The sequence below is a fragment of the Molossus molossus genome, unplaced genomic scaffold, assembly GCF_014108415.1.
Source record: "Molossus molossus isolate mMolMol1 unplaced genomic scaffold, mMolMol1.p scaffold_m16_p_19, whole genome shotgun sequence".
Classification (NCBI taxonomy): domain Eukaryota; kingdom Metazoa; phylum Chordata; class Mammalia; order Chiroptera; family Molossidae; genus Molossus; species Molossus molossus.
In genome coordinates, this window is record NW_023425354.1 from 20,630,489 (window position 1) to 20,651,504 (window position 21,016).

Genomic DNA, 21,016 nt, shown 5'->3' on the forward strand with positions numbered 1-21,016 from the left:
ACACCACACCCACTGCTTTACTCCCCAGCCCTTTTTACCGTGGAAAAAAATGATCTCAAAGCTCTAGTGTATACAATTCCAAATTTATATAAGCTTAAGTTCCTTATTTAAAGTCGCACAGCGTGGGAGCCAGTTTAAAAAAGAATCAAACACAACCACTGCAAGGTAATTCAATGAGCTTTTTTTTTTTTTTTTTTTTTTGGTAACAAATTTGTACAGAAAAATCCCCGGATCACATATGTATCATAGCGTCACCCTGTTCAGTATGCAGACGGCACAGGAGCCCCAGCAGGAGGCGCTGCTGGGCAGCTGGATGCTGCGGAAGTAACTTCTGCTCAAGGATGACATAGGGTGTGGAAAAATCTTGAGTTCCCTTTGTTCTCCAGTGTATCTTGTATAAAATATTACATTTTTTTAAACATATATTTACAGAGCTTGCACAAATAGAAAATGGTTACAAACCACAACCAGGCCGGGACAGATAACAAACACTCCCCTCCTCCCACGGACAAGGCCAGAGAGGAACGGCTGCTTTGTATCTACATATGTATTAAAAAGTCTGCCCCTTAGACATCTAGGTGAAGTTCATAAAAACTGGTGAAACATCATAAATCCATTTATGTCAGCTGTACAGGTAATCAATACCAATTAGTTCATGTCTTGCTCCCTGAAGAAAGACTGTGAAGCATAAGAAACCCTTTCAAACAAGCAACACATCCCTTGGCCTGTCTGCTCCAGTTGGCTGGTCTGAGGGGAGGAGCAGGGAAGGAAGAGAGGAATGGAGCGGAGGGGAACAGGACAACTTGGTCGAGAGTTTTCCTTCCATGTGTTTTTACAGCTTAGAACAGGTTAACCCGCCTGGCTTGTTCAACACCATCCTATGGCTTTAAAAAGAACCCACTGCTCCTTCCTTGTCTCAGAGACGAAACCTCCTCAACACGACTACCATACGAAAAAAAGACTTTCTGAGGAAGACAACATTTGTTATTGTGACGTAAAGTCTTTGCTTTGAGTGCCAAACCCAGTTTCAACAGTGCAAAAGAGACTCGAGGGCTGCGGGGGCCGGGGTCAGAGGCTTGAGTAGTAGCTGTCTACCCACTGAGCAAGTCCTCGCTCCACCAGCGACCGGTTTATCAACACCACCTAGAAAAGAAAGTTCCCTTGAGAGCTCTGCTGCAGGCCCCAGGGGCATTCTTGGCCAGTGTGCAGTGTCCCTTGTCCAGCCCCGCGCAGCTACGCAGGCAGCAGGAACACCAGTAATGGCATTGGGGGTGTGACTCGCTTTCTGGGTCAACAGGAGCGTAGGGCGTTTAGCTCCGCGCTCTCCTGGCTCGAGGACGGGCTCTTGAGCGCACTGAGCCATCTAAGCTTTACACATGACATGGAGGAGAGGAAACCCCCGGACAGAAGGCCCCGGAAGGCCCCCGACACCGGGCCAGATGGCTGTCATGGGAGCTGTCCTGAGCACTATGGAATGTGTGGCAGCATCCCTGCCTTCTACCCCCTCCCCAATGTGTCAACCACAAAGTCTCCAGACACGACTAACTGTCCCTGGGGGACCCGGGTCTGTAGTTACATCCTTGGTCAGCACCACGTCGATCATCACTGCTGGCAACTCAGAGGGAAAAGGACAGCACTTACTTCATCTCCAACCACACTCCAGAGCTGAATCAGGGGAATGCCAGTCGGACTGTAATTTGTCACCTGAAAACAAACAAACAAAAAACCAAGCCTGTTTAAACGTGACCCCATGCACCTCTCGGTAAAGACTGCTGGCCAACCCAAGGCAGGAGCCACAGGAAGGCTGGCATTGGAAGGTCAGCTCCCAGGAAGCCCAGGTGCTTCCCGAGGCCCAGAGGCACTGGCCCCACCCCCAGCCCTGCCCCCACCTGCCGCACCTGAGCCAGCAACGCTGTGTTTCCCGTCATCTCGCTCACAGCTGCATCCGCCTCAGGTGAGAAGTGCTCGTCGTCTTAGGAGAAGGAAAAGCAGCATTTAGACTCTCAGGGAAGTGCTTTTGTCACGCACACAGCCTCCAGGTGCGCTCCAAGTACAAGGCCTCAGATGCTGCCACAGGGCCTGAGAACTTCACCTGGGAGAGTCACCTATGTCAGGACACTCAGGGTCCCTGCTATGTGCTACCCACAGGGGGACAGAGGACCAGACAGACCGAACCTCTGCCTTCAATGGAAACACCACTACCACCTACCTGGGGGCTGACTGGGCTGAGCACACTGAAAACATCTTCCACTGAATCATAACACCCTGTAAGATGGCAGGTGTTGTCCCCACTTTACAGGTGAGAACACGGAAGACAAAGGTTGACAGCCAAAGGTCAACCAGCTCCCAGAATGGTGCAGGTGGAATTTAAACCCCGGCAGTGGCCACAGAGCCCGATGCGGGCAGTAACTATGGACTAGCAGGCGGGGCACTGAGGTAGCTTTCTGCGTCAGATCATAAAGGTTACATACAAGAACACACCCAAGGCAAGAGATGGGAAGGATGCAAGAGGCAGGTTTACGAAGGTCTAGGAACATCTTATGGAGGAGGGAGCGTTTCAGCTGGGCCGGGATAGACTGTTGAGATGGACAGAAATGGAGAGGCAGGTTGGGCAAGAGCAGTAAAGAAAAACAAAATGAAGACCCTGCCCAGCATTCTAGCCAACAAGACTGCAGCCAGACTACACTGCTCCTCAAGCTTGTCACTGCTTTAGGCAAGGACAAGATCAGACAGGGCGACCCGGGAGGGAGGAGCATGGAATCAACCGACTAGTACCTGCAAATGTAAAACTCCTGGTCATAAGTAGCTGCTACTTGACCAGTGTCCACATCTGTTTCTAGGCTCATGTACCCCTTTGGCCACCCTGAAAAACAGGTACTACCCCATTTTCCAAGGAGGGGGATCGAGGCTAAGCAACTTGCCCAGGATCACACTGCCAGTCCCCTTCCTCCAGGCACCGTGATCAGACTAAGACACCCTGGAGGACAGATCCGTGTTCGCGTGCCCCCCAGTGCCCCCAGAGGCTGAGGCCCAGCTGGGCAGTGCCTGTGGCCTCGGTGCCTGCCCTGGACCTCAGGTGCTAAGACTCTGGTCTGGACTGTGTTCTGGAAGGCACCCATGGCAGAAGCCTCTCTAAGTTGGAGGCTTGGGTAAAGTCTAGAGCAGTGGGCTTGGAAGGGTGGTCCATGGACCAGCACCATTAGCCTCACCTAAGAACTTAGAAATGCAAGTTCTCAGGCCTCAGCCCAAAGTTGTCCATCAGTCAGAAACCGACAGTGCAGCAATCCGTGGAAGCATAAGCCCTCCAGGTGAAAACGAGGCTCTCAGAGCAAGACCTGCTCTCAACACCTGCCCCCGCCAGCCAGCCAGAAGCCCCACCTGTTACCTGACAGGGGCATCACGCTGTCCAGAAGGACTTCTGCTCCCTGGAATGGCAGGGTCACAAAGTCAGACCTAGAAAAACAAGAAAGGAACACACTGACCATGGCCTTGAAGGCCGCCTGCATTCCAGGCTGGCATTTACCTTGTTAGTGCCATGACCCCAGCACCCAGGATGAAGCAGAGCAGTGAGACCCACGACGGGCAGCGGGCCTCCACCCCACACACCTCTGCTGCAAGCCTGACTTCAGAGGGTTTCCTGGTATCACACTCCTAAAAAAGCCTGCTTTGCTTTTGCCACGTAACACTCAGGGATTCTTCCATAAGACAGGCCTTTCTCGCCCAGCCGGTTGGGCTCAATGGACTGAGCGTCGTCCCACCGACTGAGAGGTCCCAGTTCAATTCCCAGTCAGGGCACATGCCCAGGCTGCAGGCCAGATCCCCAGTGGGGGGCGTGCAGGAGGCGGCCGATCGATGTTTCTCTCTCACATCGATGTTTCTTTCTCTCTCCCTTCCTCTCTCTAAAAAATCAATAAAAACATTTTTTAAAAAAAGACAGGCCTCTCTGGAGCAGCTTGGCCGAGGCGAGCAATGCCGCGTGCTGACGTCAGGCGCTGCTGCGGCAGAGCAGGAGCTGCCAGCCCCGGAGCAGGTGCATGCCTGTGAGGGCCGACTCACCGGATCTGCCGGAGCACGTCTACGTTCACTCTCTTATATCCGCCATAGTCCACGTAGCGAATCTCGACTTCGTTCGTCTCCTCGTAGGAGGCCACCACCTGGGCTCGCCACCAGGCGCCGTCCACACCGGGTGCTGCGCAGATGACCGTTACTGCATGAGCAGGAAGAGAGCCTGTGGTGAGCCTGGCCCAGGCCTGGGCACCAAGGGCTACTCGGTCAACGCCCCCACCTCCCCACATTCCTTCCTATAGGCCTGCACCTCCAAGCCGCAGGGGACGGAATGGCAAGGAGTCCGCAGAGCCCGAGACTGGCCCACAGAAGGACCTGGGTGTGGGAAACAGCCCAGCCTGTGTGCCGTCCAAGTCATTCATCTAACCCATTTACTCTGAAACTTACTGAAGCCTAAGATAGACACAGATGAACCGGAATAAAAAGTAAAATACAGTCCTGGCTGGTTCGGCTCAGTGGTTGGAGCGTCGGCCCAAGGACCAGAGAGTCATGAGTTCGATTCTAGTCAAAGGCACGTACCTCAGTTGCGGTTCAGTCACTGGCCCTGGTCGGGGTCATGCAGGAGGCAACCAGTCAATGTCTCTCTCACATCAGTGTTTCTCTCTCTCTCTCCCCCTCCCTCCCACTCTATCTGAAGGTAAATGGAAAAATATCATTGGGTGAGAATTTTAAAAAGTAAAATACAAAACTCAGAGAAAGGGGACTTACATGTTAAGGGAAAGTCCTAGAAAGACTCAAGAATCTCCAAGTGTAACAGACTCAGTGGCCTGTTATCTAGGGCCCGCTCCAGCCCATGACAGCTCAGATGGAGGTCATCAGACGGGGACTTGCAGGCCTAAACCCCACTTCTCTCCTTGCTTCAGGAAGGTACTGAGGTACCCTGGACAGCCAATGAGGCCAGAGAGCAAGTGTCCAGTGGTCCCCAACCCCGCCTCGGGCAGCAGGAATGGGGCAGGCGGAGCAGGGAAGGTCACCCAGGGGCGCTGTGGCAGCCGCTCCGGGCCAGCTGACCACACTGTCCTGACCCTCAAGGGCGATGCCGGGTGCAGTTCCCCCTCAGCTTCCAGACTGGTCTTTAAATGCGGGGTTGAGGCAAAATTATAATCTGACAAAAACTAAAATCTGTATTCCTCCAGAAGAAAAACCATACAGAATGCTGCACGTAATATAAAGATTTCCCTAATGCTTAAAGCTCACAGGGGGACAGGTGTGGAGTTCTTGATGGGGAGAGTTGGAGAGATGTTCTGACATTCGATTCCTGCTGACAGGGCAACAAAGATCATGACAAAGAATGGGTTCTCAGGGTCCCCCTGGGTTCGGATCCCAGCTCCTGCTCAGGTATCGCTTGGACAAGTCACATGACTTCAGAGGCTGTTTTCTCATCTGTCAAAGGGAGAGGACCCAAGCCCACTGCAGTTCCTCTGAGAATCTGATCTGCATCAGATACTTTACACACAACACAAACAGCACCCAACCCTAACTGCTGGGACAAGGGGGCATCGACCCCGTTCACCGGGTAAGTGGCAGAACTGGGATCTAAATCCACATGTCAAAACTCCCCTCCCCGCCATGGCGCCCTCAGCCGGTGGGAAGAGTAGCTTGGGCTGGCCAGGCAACTCCGCCCAGAGTAACTCCATGCCAGTGGCAGAAAGTCTGGGATGCTGGTCCCATGAAGGATCCCAGACGAGCCTCCTCCTGGTCAAGACCACAGGCAGCACAGGCCACCCTCAAAACGTCTTTCCTGGCCAGCCAAAGCCCAGGGCGCCCGCCGGCCTCCAGGACAGCACTTACTTTCCACCGGGGTGGGCAAGGTGGGGATTCCAGGCTGAGAGTAGCAGAGGTACATCTGCTGGTCTAGGCTGCGCAGTGCGTGGAAGGTAGGGTGCGTGTGCTGCTGCACAAACAGGTGCCCAGCGTTGACCTGGTTGACCACGATCACCTCTACGGTGATGCCATCCGGGAGCATGAGCTGTGGAGAAAGGGGAAGCAGGCGCTGCAGTAATCTTCCTCTTCTCACCTTGGCTTAAGCCCCGAGGCCCCAGGGAAAGTCTCCGAACTGCCACCTCCATGAAAAGAGCCTGGCACCCAAATGGCAGGGGTTCAAGGAAAACTACTTTAGCAGGTCAAATGTTTGGACACCGCGGTGGCCCTTGTCCTGCCATACCAAGAGTGACCGCTAGAGGTGCCCTCACACAGGGCTGGGCAGGGAGGCTCACATATGCAGGCTGTGGAGATACTGGGGCCTCCCACTGACCTGGGCAAGGTCCATCTGCCAGAGTCCCCCCTGCCCCACTCCCCATTCTTGAGTCTGTAAGACCCAGAAAAGGTCAACAAGAATGAGGTAGCCGCCCTGGCCGGTTTGGCTTCGTTTGGCTTCATGGTTAGAGCGTCGGCCCGCAGACCGGAGAGTCCCAGGTTCGGTTCCCCCTAAGGGCAAGTACCTGGGTTGCAGTTTATCCCCAGCCCTGGTTGGGGTCATGTGGTGGCAACCACTTGATGTGTCTCTCTCATGTCGATGTTTCTCTCTCTCTCTCTACCGCCCTCTCTCCCTCCCGCTCTATCTGAAGATAAATGCAAAAATGTCCTCAGGTGAAGATTAAAAAATATATATATACACATTAGGGTTTTTTAATATATTAAAAAAAAAGAAAAAAGAAAAGAATGAGGCAGCCACAGGGAACAAGGTGCCAAGGCAGGCAGACCCTCAGGCCCCTCAGCCAGCTCCTCTGGGCCTGCAGCTGACCCCATGAGCTTCAGGTTTGACAGCATCTCTCTGCCTTTCTGCCATCAAGGGTCCGCTGTCAAATCTGCAACAGCCTGGGTCATGTCTGCTCTTCTCTAGGCTACACTGACATCCTCCCAACTCACTCCACGCTGGGATTCGGAATGCAGGTTTGCTCTGTGGCCAGGCCCCACCTTAAAGGCCCTGGAAGAGGCCAAGACTAGTCTCTGAAAGAACTGTCCTTAGATGTAGCTTTCCCGAGGCGAAGCTACAGGAAACGTCCGTGCTCTGGACACAGCAGGGCATCTCGTCCACCTTCCAGCCAGGTGGCATGTGAGGCCCTGGCTAAGAGTCCTGGCCTCCACCCCTCCAGGCCCACACAGAACAGGGGAAGGAAGCCACACCAACCACTCAATTATCTAAAAATAAAGCATGGGTCTGGGGCCAAGCCTCCTGACAGAAGTGAAGCGTGGAGTGAGGTTCAGCCCACTTCCAAATATCCACGGGAAAGAAAGGGGGCATCCACCTCGTTCCCCAAGGCACAAGGGTCTCTGGAGGGGGCAGGATACAGAACCAAAAAGTCCACTGTCCTAAACAAACGCCGGGCAGGCAGCGTGCTGAGCCACGTGTGAAATGCAGCCCAGCCGTGCACGTCATAACAATCTCTGGTCAAGGAAAGAATGCGTGAGCAATGGGCGTGTCTCACACAGTCAGGTGGGGAGTAGGCTGTGCCATCTAGGTTGTGTGATTATACTCTGTATTCACAGGACGACGAAATCACCTAATGACCCCGTTCTCAGATGTATCCCTGTCACTAGGTGGTGCATGACTATAGCCTCAGTGGGATGAGGTCCAAACAGGCCCCAGAGACCCTGCAATCCCCCAGGACACAGGGGCCCCCAAGATGTCAACTCCTCCTCTTGCCAAACTCCCAAGGCAATCTCCAAAGAGCTACCTGGCTTCCTAAGCCTGGCGGGAGTTACTGCTTCTCCAGGTTCCTCCTGGGAAGCAGGCTGGGGAAGGGAATCCTTCACCAGGGCCACCACCAGACCTGCCTCAACCAGGAGTAAAGAATGAGCCATTACAAGCCCACTCACGCCCACAGCAGTGAGCCCCATCCAGACACAGCTCCAGCTTCAAGGAGTCCCACCCAGTGCCCTGGGTGGGCTACAGTCCTTTCCAGGCAAATGCCTTGGACACAAAGGGTAGCTAGGTGGCAGAGCCAGAGGAGAGTGGCCCTTCCAACCAGGGCCCAAGAGGCCTCTGGCTTCTTACCAGCACTCCAGCCCCTAACCCTTCCCCAGAGGACACAGGCTAGAAGCAGAACTGACCAGTAGAGGCCAGAGCTTAGAGGGCACAGGTATCAGTGAGCTCTTGGCTGTGGTCTTGGGAGTTTGTTGTTTGGGACGAGTTGGGGGGAAAAGGGGCACAAGAAGTCCTGGTCCCCCTGGAGCATGCTCACCCAAGAAGTCATTGGAAGAGAAGGCAGTGCCAGAGAAGGCAGTGGGGGAGCGTAGATATTGGTGAGGTTCAGTTCCTTGAACTTCTTCCCAATCAAGTTCAGCGCCTTGTCTACATGATGCTGAGAGCCTACATGAGGGAGGAAGGCAGTCACAGTGGGGCACACACGCAGCCAACCACACCCCTTCCACAGAACTTCTGGAGTTCAAGTGCACCTTTAAGGTGCTAAATGTTTCCTTAGGAAGAAAGGCATCTAAAGGGGCTTGCAGCCCACTGACCTTCGATGTGGCAGATCTGGACGTTCTGGGTGTAAGGCAAGGTGGAGATGTAGATCTTGGCACCAGACGTCTGCTTCAGGAAACTCACATACCGCCCCTGCTTGCCGATTAGCCGGCCTACTAAGTGCTGAGACAGAGAGAGTTGGTTAATGGGAAACCAATTCCCTACACTCCCAAAGGCCTGCCTTTGTTTTACACACGGTCCACTTCAAACATGTTTTGGCCGTTACCATATCAGCGCTCCTGTCCCTGGAACCTTCTAGGCTTTGCATCTACTCATAGTGCTCATGAAATGGACACCTTTCTTATCACCATTTCACAGATGAGAAAAACAAGGCCAGGGAGGCTCAGGAACTGGCACCGTCACACAGCCACTAGGCAGCGGCGCTACAGAGCCGGGCTCCAGGACCCAGCAGTCCCCATCTCGTGCTGACAGTGTGGCCCCAATGCAGAAAGCTGCAAAGGCAGCATCTCCTCCTCCCAGATCCAGACTATGAGATGTTTCGCCAGCACAAGGGTTGATTTACAACTCTTCCTCCTCAAGTCCACTCAGGACCAAAGATAAAGGGTCTTGATTTGAAAATAAAGGTCTAGCCCTGGCCGGTTTGGCTCAGCGGTTAGAGCGTCGGCCTGCGGTCCGGAGAGACCCGGGTTCGGTTCCTGCTAAGGGCATGTACCTCGGTTGCAGTTTGTCCCCGGCCCTGGTCGGTTGTGTGGGTGGCAGCCACTCGATGTGTTCCTTTCACATCGATGTTTCTCTCTCTCTCTCTCTGTTCCTCTCTCTCCCTCCCACTCTACTTGAACAAAAAATGGAAAAATGTCCCCAGGTGAGGATAAAAAAAAAGAAAATAAAGGTCTAAGAAAGAACCTTTGGGCTCCTGCTGCCAACTGACAGCAGGCTGGAGCCTTCGGAGCGAAGCTCGCAGAATGCCCTGCACACCAGAGTCCAAGACAGGCAGACACAGCCAAACTTAGCCATGATGTAAGACAAGCTCTGAATCCATCCCAAACGCCCCACCCCCGTGGAGCTGCTAAGGACCTGGTCCCCCAGTGCCTGGGTATGCCCTCTGCAGCCACCGAAGGAGAAGAGGGCACGGTGGCTATCAGGGTCACTGGGGAGGAAACCACCAAGGGAGCCAGCACCCGGGGTCCAAGACGACCTGACCCAGAGTTCAAAGCCAGGGAAGTCTCCACACAGCAGGGAGCTAAATGCCCAGGGAGAATGCAGTCAGTCAGCCAATTATTTCTGAGCCCCAGTGATAAATATCAAGACCAAGCTAATAAGTTGTAAGTTAGAACAGCAAAAAGCTAGAAACCACGTAAGCACCCTGGAATAGGAGACTGGTGAAGTAAATTGACATTCCCACAATGAATAATGTGCTTAAAATTATATTTTCAAAGAGTAGCACGGGAAAATTAAATTGTTTAATATTTAAAAGCATTAATTAAAGCAACATAATCTCAGTTTTGTTTAAAAACCACAGTACACACAAGACAAGAAGGAAGTCTCCCTAGTCACTCTCGAGGGTAGAATTAGACCTGATTTTTATTTTCTCCATACATTTCTATACTTCCCAAGTTTTCTAAAACATGGATTTATGCCGTGCTCGATTATAAAACACTTTGCATTGAAGAGCTTGCGCAGAGCACAGTGAAGGGCTCCTGGCTGGCCCATGTCCTCGATCTGGTTTTGTTAGCATCTCCCAACAGATCTGAGCCCTGGGACACACAAGAAAAGCCCAGGGGAGGTTAGCTGGCCTGGGAGTTCGAAGAGGACAAGAATAGGACGCTCCAAAGGCAGCTGGAGAAACTCCATCTTGCAGGAAGCTCCCTGAACCTCAGCAGTGGAGCAAGCGTCCCTTTCCCTTCAGCCTTGGGCTCACTCAGGAGCTCCACCTGGCTGACTGTCCCTCCTGTGGATCCGCCCCCTCGGTCAGATGCCCTGGGCCCAGGGGCACTTTGAGCTTGCAGCCCTTACCTTTGGTACCTCGATCTCCCAGATGATGAGGTCGACCTTCTTAGGATTGGAGCCTGCCTGGGCCTTCTGGAAACTGTCTGTCTTCCTGAGGCCACAGCAGCCATCCACTGAATCCATGCTGTTCCCGTCCGAACCTGCAGGGGAAGGAGCAGCATGCAGACACCCAGACACCAGCTCAGAGCAATTAACAACGCAACTCCCAAGCTCACCTCCTGGGAGGCCCCCGCCCCCGCCCCCTCCTCAAGCTTGGCAGGTGACTGTCAACTCGAAGTCTAGAAGGCTCAGAACAACCCCAATGAAAGGAGGGCTGGGGGTGTAGATACACCTAATTTTAGCCTGTCTCTTACAGTCCAACTTGCTTAATTGGCAGCTGCACCCAGCCACAGCTGCTGGAGCAGACAAGTGGTGAACTGGGAAGAAACAGACACTGGACCAGGAAGGGGCAGTCCACAGGGATGGGGGAGGGGATAGGCCAACAGGTCCACATGGTCCCAGGACACGGGTATTAGATGCAGGCCTCCACGGAGATTAATTGGTCACAACCAGTCCGTATCCTCCGGACAATGCCAGCCCCTCCCTCGGACCAAGGGTCCCAGGTCCCAAGGCCCCTGGCCTGGGCTCACAGTCATTGGCCTTCAGCCAAGCAGAGCTAGAAAGAGTACCCCCCTCGATGGTTTGTCTGAGGACCCTCTTTTTTTTTTTTTTTTATCCTCACCCAAGGACATTTTTCCATTTTTTGTTCAGATAGAGCGGGAGGGAGAGAGAGGAAGAGAGAGAGAGAGAAACATCGATGTGAAAGGGACACATCGAGTGGCTGCCACCCGCATGACCAACCAGGGCCGGGGACAAACTGCAACCGAGGTACGTGCCCTTAGCGGGAACCGAACCCGGGTCTCTCTGTACCGCAGGCCGACACTCCAACCTCTGAGCCAAACCGGCCAGGGCAGGACCCTATTCTTATTTCCAATCAGGCCCTGCCAGCCGTAGACTCAGGAAGAAGCCCCTCCTTCTCCTCTGCTTAGGCCTGACTTGTGCCACTCTGAAGCTCTTCTGGGCTCATGGAGGGTCTTTAACCCCTGGTCCAAGGCTGAGCTAAAGCTCACTCCCAAGAGGACAGAGTGGGCAGCCGGAGTCTGGCACCAACTTGGGCTGCTCCACTCTTAACCAAGAGTGTGCCAAGGGTACCATCAAAGAAAAATAGGGGACCAAACCCGCTTAAGAGAGCAGCTCCCGTTTAAATACTGACAACTCAATTGCCAGAAACAGATGACTCCTGAGAGTCTATTAATTTGGTTATCTTGCACTGATTTCTCCAAACCCTGGGCATAATCCTTCCCCAAGCAACCCATGAGGAGTAAAGCTTAAGAGATTCCTCCCAGCTAAGTCACCTTCAAACACTAGGGGCCCCGTTAACACTAGGGGCCCCAACCTCTACCCGACAGAGCAGGATGGATGGCGCCTTCCACCCTGATGGTACCCAGAGGTGGCTCAGACCACGCCAGGACTCCAGCAGGCTGCACCCAGACGCCAGCTTCCAGCTCCCTCACACACACGGCAGGGCCACCACGAGAATGCGGGAAGACACAGCCTGGAGCTTGGCACCACTGAGTGCTCAGTGACTGGTACGACCCCACATGCCCCCCGCCCCCATCCGCCACCATGCTCAGCCACAGCCTCCTCTTCATCGAGGCCTAAACTCAGAAGCCTTCAACACATCTGAGCAGAGCTGGCATGACAAGGCCGGAGGGCTTGTTAACTAACCTCGGGGCAAGAGGCAGAGGGAAACCCCTTTATTCTTAAAAGACTTTTCACCTATTTTAAGATGCTTTTTAAAAAACCCCACCTTTTAACATCCCTAAAGTTAGGGTGCATCTTACAGTGTGGCCTTCTACACTCATGATCAGCAGCACTTTTCCTTTCTGAGGAACAAAAAAACAGTAGTGTCATCATCAATAGCATTTAGAGGTCGCAAAATGCAATGTGTGGTGCACACCAGGTGCTGCTGCAAGTGCTGAGTCACCAAGAAAGATCCCCAACCTTCCTGGAGCTGAAATGATAGAAAAAGGCTCCAGGGCAAGCAAGTCAGAGACCACGCAGAGACTCCCAGAGACTCTGCAGCCTCTTCCCACGTGATCAATGAAAATACCCCAGGGTAGCTGCAGAAACAGGGTCAGGAGCTGCTGACCTGGAGATTAGCGGTCAGAACTGTCTACGCTGGGGTCAGCACTCGAAAAACCCAGTAGACACTTCGTTACCAAAGTGCCCCTCTTTCCCGGGGGTTGAACCTGCAGCTGCACAGAAAAAAAATGGCTGAGGCGCCCTGTGGAGGAACAGGCGATGGCAACACAGGACAGCGCGAGCCCCCACGAATATGCAAAGCTGGGGCCAGCCTCTGGGCACTTACCAGGGGAGAACTTCTGGAGAAGGAAAGCAGGTGAAGACATGGGAACAGTAAAGGGTTAAAAGGAAATAAACCATGAAAAAAGCTCAAACCCATTCTCAGTACTCAAAGGAATTAAAAGCTAAGGAGGCCTCTCTCCATTTAAAAAAAATAAAAAATATTAACAGGTCACTGTTTAAAAGAGAAGAAGAGGCACACTTAGGTTACTCGGGGAACCCAACTTTGATCTGGTTCCGTCAGATGGGCTGGGGAGGGTCACTGGCTGCCAAATCAAGTGGCAGCTCCTGTGGCTTTGGGTTCAAGGCAGCCTACCCGTGGTCTCCCACCAGCCCCGCGCTGTGCCGACCCCACAGGCCAGCTGGGACAGAGGCGACAAGCACCGTTACTGCAGAAGTGGCAGAGGCAGACCTGTGGCCTTTCCCACTGTGTAAGGGAGACCCCGGTCCTCTGAGTGAGGACACCCCAGACCGTCCTACCTCCCGAATGATCTGCTTCTGCATCCATGGTCCATCCGTCCTCAGTCCCCAAATCTGACAACTCCTCCTTCAGCACTCCATTGCTGAAGGGCACAGTACTTTGCGGCAGTGGTGAGGTGGTGGCCTTCTCCCTGGGGCTTGAGTTGGTCTCTGTACAAGAGTCTTCGAGCCCTGAAGTGCTGAGGGAGTCGGAGCACTGCCCGGAGGAGGACACTGAAGGGACACCCTGGCTGTCGTCAGACATGCAGGTGACACAGCCGGCATCTCCCACCAGGATGCTTGTGTTTTCCAGTGACTCCCCAAGGGGGGTGGGTGGTGGCGGGCAGGAGGCCAGGGAGATGTGGTGCACAGAGTTCTTTGGCTTCATGTCCTTAGTGGGGCTGGACAGAGGGCTGGTCAGGCAGCTCACATAGGTCTTTGGTGGTGGCAGGTCCTCTCCTGGCAGGCCTGGTGAGGGGAGGGCAGCGTCCGATGGGCCCAAGGCTGACTCCACTGTGGCCGCCTCCACTGTGGCCCGGGTGGGCTCTGCGGCATGTGGCCCGAGGGCAGTTTTCTGGCAGAGTGGGGCACGGCTCTCCTCTCCCTTCCCTTGGAGCTGACCGGCTGAGGCCTGATACGTGCAGCCTGCAACCTTGCCCATGGTGGCAGCCAGCACTTCTTCAGTCGCATTCGAGATCACTTTGGAGATGATCTGGAAGGCAGCCTGCTCAATCTCCTCATTTTCATCCAAGGCCTCCTCTTTGCTCAGTTCTCCGTCCCCGGCTCGGCCACCTCTGACCCGGGGTGCTGGTGTTTCATCACCCTTGGCCCGCTCCACGGGAGCCGATTCGGTGAAGCTACTCAGCAACGTCCCTGCTGGGGCCCCCTCCGCCTGAGGGAGGCTGCTCTTCCCTTCCTCCCCGCCTCCTCCCAAGGGGGCCAGACTGGGCACCTTGCTGCTCTGCAATGCAGAGCCCCGCTCCGGGGACAACACACCTTCTTCCAGCACACCTTCTCCCAACGCTGTATCGCCAGTGCCTTCAGCTCCCATCTCTCTCGCCTTCTCCCCGGGGCCATGCTTCTCTGCGAAGGCTGCAGACCGGCCTTGCGGGCCCCGCCCTGCCTCAGACCTGCACACCTCAGCTGCTTCATGGGGGGACCGAACAGCCTTTGGGGATGGGAGGGAGCACTCTGGAGGGACGGGCCTGGCCTCATCGCCCATCTGGGCTGCTTTCACTCTCGCACTGTCATCTTTGCATGTCCCAGGTCGAAACCTCGTGTCCGTGGTACTGGAGCGGCTGCCAGAAGACTCTGATCTACGGCAGGCTGTGTGTTCCCGCAGCGAGGCTGGAGGCTCTTTGGAAGGCGGGCTCACAGCGGCCAGCTCCTTTTCAGCCGGCGATCTGACGCTGGGGGGCGAGCACACCACTGCAGGATAGGCATCTTCCACAAGGGCCCGGTCCTCGATGGCAGGGTCGGCCCTCAGCTCCACAGCGCTGGCCTCCACCTGATTGTCATGGCTGCCGATGTGCTCTTTTTTACGAGAGAAAAACCACCACCAGCCAAGGAGTGCAAGCATTCCAGGCAAGGCCAAGGGGAAAAGTGAGCGGAATTGGATGGCCATCCTGGAGGCTTGCAGCAGTTAGACCTGGGAGCAGGAGAGAGAGAGATGCTATGAGAGCCGGTAAGAGGATCCTGACAGACTGCATGAGACAGACAATCAACCGGTAAAACAGAGCTGCTGGTTCTCCCTCTCCCTGCCCCTGAAAGGGGTACCCCACACACACCCACATCTGGGTGAGCCCCTGGAGGTGGGTGGACAGGAAGAGACAACCCCTGCTACCCCTCATCCACTCACACTCCCTTGAAACAAGCTGAGCCTCCTCTTGAACAGATCCTTTCCTTCATCACTTCTCAATGCCAAATTCTCCCTCTGGTCCCCAAGGAGCTGGTTATGTGTAGTGTTTTAGTTCTCTAACCTCCCAGAAATCTTATCTATTCAGGTGGTGTAGGAGATATTTTTAAACATCCATGGAATCCACATGTACTTATATCCCTCATATATACCCACAAAACCATGAGTCAATGAAACATTAGTTACACAGCAGGGAGAGCCAGAGCTAAGGAGTAAGAGAACAAAAAAGATAGGGAAACGCTCCAGGGTGAGGGACCAGCAAAACACACCCAGGAGACATGGGTCACGTTTGGAGAATCAAGTCCTGGGACTCTGCTGCAGTCTTGACTTTATCTTGTAGACAGCAGAGAACCAGCACAGGTGTAGAAGGCAGACACACCAAACCGGGTTTGCAGGTGGTCTGGGGAGCAGGAGAACATGGAGACCTGGGTCAGTTAGAGCCAGGGAAAGAGAAATGATAAGGGCCTAGAAGGCAGGAGAGACGTAAAGGAGAGAGGAAACTAAATTTTTTCCATCTGTAAGGTGACGGACATACAGGATGACTGGTATAAGGACTAGCGGAGACACTCAGTAAGTGCTTTGCAGATCAGGGTTAGCTCTCATTAGAGGTGTGTGACAGACGTATTCTAGAATGCTTATTTTAAGTGCCTCCCATGCCAGCAAATTTTATTCTGTATGCAAAAATTCGAAGTCTTTGTAAAACTCCAAACCCTGCACTGATGTGGTGAATTACATCTTAATTTGGGTTTGTGCTTAGTTGTAAATGCTTTACCAACTCTCACTGGTTGTATCTACCTATCTAAATGTTTTCTGGCAAAGCAGAGCATACAGCTCCCCAAAGGAGCCTGATGACCAGTCGAGGCTGGAAACACTGCTCCAGGACTTTGCTTCTCAAAGTGCAGTCTGTGGGCAAGAAGCATCAAGCATGACCTGGGAACCTGCTAGAAATACAGTATCCCAGTTCCACCCCTTCAGACCTCCTGCATCACAAGCTGCCCTTTAACAAGCCTCCCAGAGAAGTCACAAGCACGTCTGTAAAGGTGCCAGGAAAAGTGCTTCTCTAAGGCAGTGGTTCTCCACCTTCCTGACGCCGTGACCCTTTCATACAGCTCCTCATGTTGTGGTGGCCCCAACCATAACATTATTTTCGTCGCTACTTCATAACTATAATTTTGCTACTGTTATGAATTGCCATCGGAAATATGTGTGTTCCGATTGTTTTAGGCGACTCCTGTGAAAGGGTCGTTTGACCCCCAAAGGGATCACGACTCACAGGTTGAGAACCGCTGCTCTCAGTGATGGAGGTGGGGGAGGGGTGGGGAGGAGGTCCCCTCCAGAAAGTCCCTTATCTTTAAAGCTACACCTTCCTGCTACGATGTGAGGACGAAGCAGTGGAGCTGGAGAACACAGCGGAGCGCAGCAGCCAGGGCTCAGAGGCGCTGCACTGACCCCGCGGGGAAAGCTCCCGGTGCTGCCCACGGCTGCAGCTGCAGATGAGGAACCTCACCAGAGACTTTCCCTGCCGTCACCTACTCTTCAATCACCTGGCTGAAATGTATTACTATCCATTAAAAATAAATAAATAAAAAAGAAATGTATTACCATCTTGGAGGTTTAAAGAACTCAAGATTACAGCACCGCACAACTCCCGTGCTACTGCACATTAAATCCGGAATCCACTAATTAATGAACTGTGGGCCAAGGAAAGGGGAGGTTCATACTGCTCTTAGAACTTTATGACCGCCCTGGCCAGTTTGGCTCAGCGGTTAGTGTCAGCCGGTGGACCGGAGAGTCCCGGGTTCGGTTCCCGCTAAGGGCACGTACCTCGGCTGCAGTTCGTCCCCGGCCCCGGTTGGGGTCATGTGAGTGGCGACCAGTCAATGTGTCTCTCCCAAATCGATGTTTCTCTCTCTTCCCCCTCTCTCCCTCCCACTCTATCTGACGATAAATGAAAAAAAGTCCTCAGGACAGGATTAAAGAAAAAAAGGAATTTTATGACCACATCCTATGACCCCCAAATTCCCACATCTGGACTCTTTTGAAAATAAATACATAAAATTTTTAAAAACTCTGCATAGGCAGAAGTCTATATAAGAAGGCTCACTGGGGTATCATTTGAAACAAAATCAAATGATATTGACTTTTACTATACGGCAGGATCCAGGGACAAACAGTGCTGGAGGAGGAGGCTGGTCTCACGCCGCCCTGAGGCTGGATAACAGCGCCGGACCACCGTGTGCACGTGAGATCTGTGTCCACACAACCCCATGAAAAAGCTGGGACCTTAGTGAAAATGAATAGTCTTCCTCCCTTTGGGAAGAGAGGTCTTTTATAGTTTCTCCCTCAGTGGTTTGCCAATTTGGCTGCACATTAACATCACTTGGGGTGCTTTTAAAATCCCAGACGGCATCCCAATCAGTTCAATCGGACTCTGAGGGTAAGATCGGGGAGAAGTTTGTTAACCAAGGTGACGCATGTGCAGTCGAGCTGGAGAGTCGCTATTCTGTAACAACCTGCACACGCCCAGAAAATGTAGATATGGGATATTTGCTTTGTGTTCAACATCTTCCACATAAAAATAAATAAACTTCGAGAAGGAAAAGAGGCTATGGGGGAAGGGTGCTCTCAGGTAAGGTAGCTTACAGGAGACCCAGCCTGTTGTCAGGGGATCAAGTCCCACCCCGCAGGTCACACGCAACAGGAAGTTGGGCTGGGGTCTGAACCCAGGTTTTTTATTGTCAGTAGACTTGGATTCTGATTCCTTATTAACTAGACAACCCTACTTCGGCAGGGTGTATAGTTACGATCCCCAGAGTATACTGGCGATTCTGATTCAGGAAAAGATGAAATGGATGGAGCAGAGGAAGAACAAGAACCCTATGTCCTAATAACCCACTGGTGGCGGTTTCCCACTTTGCCGCCAAGGGCCCAAGGCCACAAACTCAACTGGGGCAAGTATGTTTAAGGGGGGAGTTGCTATCTAAGACACAAACTGTCTTTCAAAACACTGGGAGCCCCCCTCTCCCCAATTTGGAACGGACAGTTGATCCAAGGGATCCAGCAGTTGATCCCACCCCACCACTGGAGACTGCAGAAGTTGGCCAGGAGGCAGAAGCCCAGCACGTACCTTATATTTCAGTCTGGCTTTGGTCCTGCACCCCAGAACCCAGACCCTGGCCCACCATGTCACTGGCCTCCCCCCACTTCCTGTGTTCTGCTCCCAGTCCCAGTTCACACTAAACCCAGAACCAGCACCTGGGGCCACCACACTGGGATCTCCCTGCCTGCCCTCCCTGCCTGCCGCCTACCTCTCCCCACCTAGCCCCCCAGCCCAGTCTGTTCCCAGACTGAGGCTCTACGCCCCAGACCTGCCATCAACAGCCCCGAAGACGGGAATCGTAGCCCCTCTGCCAATCACAGCTGAGGAAACTCCCGCACGGTTTCCCAGCCAGACTCCCTGTCGTGGGCCAGGAAGGCCTCCTAGAAGGCATCTAATACTGCTTCCTGGCACATGCCGCCTGGCCCCCAGAGCCCTGTCCCACACGCGGGACGAGACCCTCTGCTGAGGAAGGAGCGGTGGCCAGGACTCCTGCAGGCAAAGCCTCCAAGGACAGAAACTGCCCTGGACAGAACTGCGGTGCTCCAGGCACTTGAGATGAGAGGTATGAGACCCAGAGCCCTCGGGATGAACGGTTTGTTATTTTTTCCTTGCCACCAGGGGACTGTGGTTAGATAGGAGCCACCTCCACCAAACACGGGGCCAAGAGCCCCCGGAATCAACAGTCGCCCACCCAAAGGTAAGGCGAGAGCCTGGTGGGTGTCACTGAGGCACCTCCCAGGGAGCTCCAGCTGACTGAAGCCCCACTTCTCACCAGGCAAGCAAAGTCCCCCACTTCCTTAGCCCTCAGTTCCTAGAAGCCTGCCCGCCCATCTCACCTCCCTCAGCAGACTTCCTGTGAACGGGCAAGGTGCCCTCCCTGCTCTGTGCGGACACGAGGCCGGGGCTGGCGGCACAGGATGTGCCGACCTCCCCTGAGTGCTCAGACGGGGCCGCCTCCACGTGCCGCACACACTGCAGCCTTACCAGGCTCGGCCTTCTGTCCCCAGGCTGTTGGGTGGCTCTCTCTGCCCTCTTCTCCTTTTTTTTTTTTTTTTTAAACCTGAACTTCTCAAAATATAAGTGGCATTTAACACTGTGGACCTAAAAATCTTCACACTCACCAGCTAACTGAATGTGCCCCCGCCCCACTCCCAAGGCCCAGGGCTGTCAGGCAGGCTTGCCTCCGGTCGGGGAAAAGGATGCAGAGCCCTGGCTCAGGGCTGGTGGGGAGGAGACTTGGCTATTTTGAATCTGTTGGAATGAAATAGCTGCCTGCTTATTTTTAGTAGGTCCATTTACCCGTGAATAGATGCACGCTGGCTGGCTGCCCAGTGGTCACACAGAGCTGAGGGCAGGCACGTGTCACAGCCCCACAAGACCTTGATGCCCACCGACCTACTCACTCCAAGTTCTGGAAGTGTTGCTTCTTCCTCCCAGAGGAACCTGCTTACCTCTGGAGAAGTAATCGCATCACTCCCAGCCCCGGCGACTAGCCAGGTCACGGCAATCTAGGGGGCCTTCTGCTAAGCCAGACAACAAATCTCTGGGAATGGTACAAAGAGTGTTGGTCCCAGTGACTCAGCCTGTTTGGCTGCAGTTACTGTGGAACAAGAGCTGCGTGGAGTTAATGGGAAAGTCCCTCTGGGCGTGGGCCTGGTCAGCGTAGTCACGTCCACTCTGTGTTCTGAATGGCTGTTATACGGGGTGGGCAAACGCAGGTTTACAGTGGTGTGCATGGAAAATAGTACAATACTTAATAAATAGTAATACAAGAATAAACTGTTTCACATACAAGTGTAAACCTACTTTTGCTAACCGTGGCTGGTTGAAATGTGAACATTTCTTCCATTATTCCAGGGTTATGTGTTCACCAACAGAAGGAGGCTCAAGACACTCCATCTCCTGAGGACCCAGCACATCAAGTTCTTGCCGAGGGCGGAAGCATTTTTCCCCTTGAAGGGGGTCTTCCAAGGAGAGGGAATGATCCAGAACCTCAAGCCCAGCACTTGCTATCACAGCACTCAGAGAATGACAGCAGGCTGTGGGCCGGGCCAAGGCCTCCTCCCTCCCTCCCCCCTCCCCCCACCCCCACCCCCACGCTCCCAATCCCAGTTTCCTGGAGGAAGACAACAAGAGTGCCTCTAGGCAGTACAGGATGCATTACCCCAACTCCTCATCAGGTTGAGGATACGCAGATACATTCAAACGTGTGTACGTTTCAGCAAGAAAAAGCTTGTCCACCAGCTCACAAACCAGATGGAAGACAGTGTCTCACTCTCATGTACACACAGACCAGCACCAAGCTGAGTCCGGTTTCAGAAACAGGCAAAGAGAATCCAAGAAGGTGGTCTCAAAGGCCAGAATTTCCTTAGGTTGCGATGGTGGGTTAATGCCATCAATTAAGGTTCTAAACCCAGTGTATCTTCGGGAGCAGAGGGGTGGTCGGTCTCAGAGTAGAGCAAAACACTTCCTGGGAGCAGAGGCTGAAGAGCTGGCAGAGGGCCAAAGGGAGTCTGACCTTTACTGTCAAGGCCATGAGCAACTGAGACATGGCCAAAGCAGAGAAGGTCACGAGAGGCAAAGGCCTGTGGCTGATCCCCAAGTGGCAACTGAAGTCCAATATTGGCAGCCACTTAGTCAC

The 21,016-nt window shown here is 53.6% G+C and overlaps 1 protein-coding gene across 1 annotated transcript in view; it reads right to left on the reverse strand.

The window, feature by feature from the left end:
- Positions 1-228: 228 nt before the first annotated feature.
- The window catches only part of AKAP1 (A-kinase anchoring protein 1), a 33,182-nt gene continuing 12,394 nt past the window's right edge, over positions 229-21,016 (reverse strand). Inside the window, exons 2-11 of the mRNA XM_036269942.1 lie at positions 13,382-15,008; positions 10,505-10,638; positions 8,527-8,653; positions 8,250-8,377; positions 5,857-6,034; positions 4,057-4,207; positions 3,386-3,453; positions 1,899-1,972; positions 1,642-1,704; positions 229-1,143 (exon numbers count right to left, since the gene is read on the reverse strand). Coding sequence (XP_036125835.1) covers positions 1,069-1,143; positions 1,642-1,704; positions 1,899-1,972; positions 3,386-3,453; positions 4,057-4,207; positions 5,857-6,034; positions 8,250-8,377; positions 8,527-8,653; positions 10,505-10,638; positions 13,382-14,984 — 2,601 coding nt within the window. The 5' untranslated portion in view covers positions 14,985-15,008 and the 3' untranslated portion in view covers positions 229-1,068. The remainder of the gene's footprint in view (positions 1,144-1,641; positions 1,705-1,898; positions 1,973-3,385; positions 3,454-4,056; positions 4,208-5,856; positions 6,035-8,249; positions 8,378-8,526; positions 8,654-10,504; positions 10,639-13,381; positions 15,009-21,016) is intronic.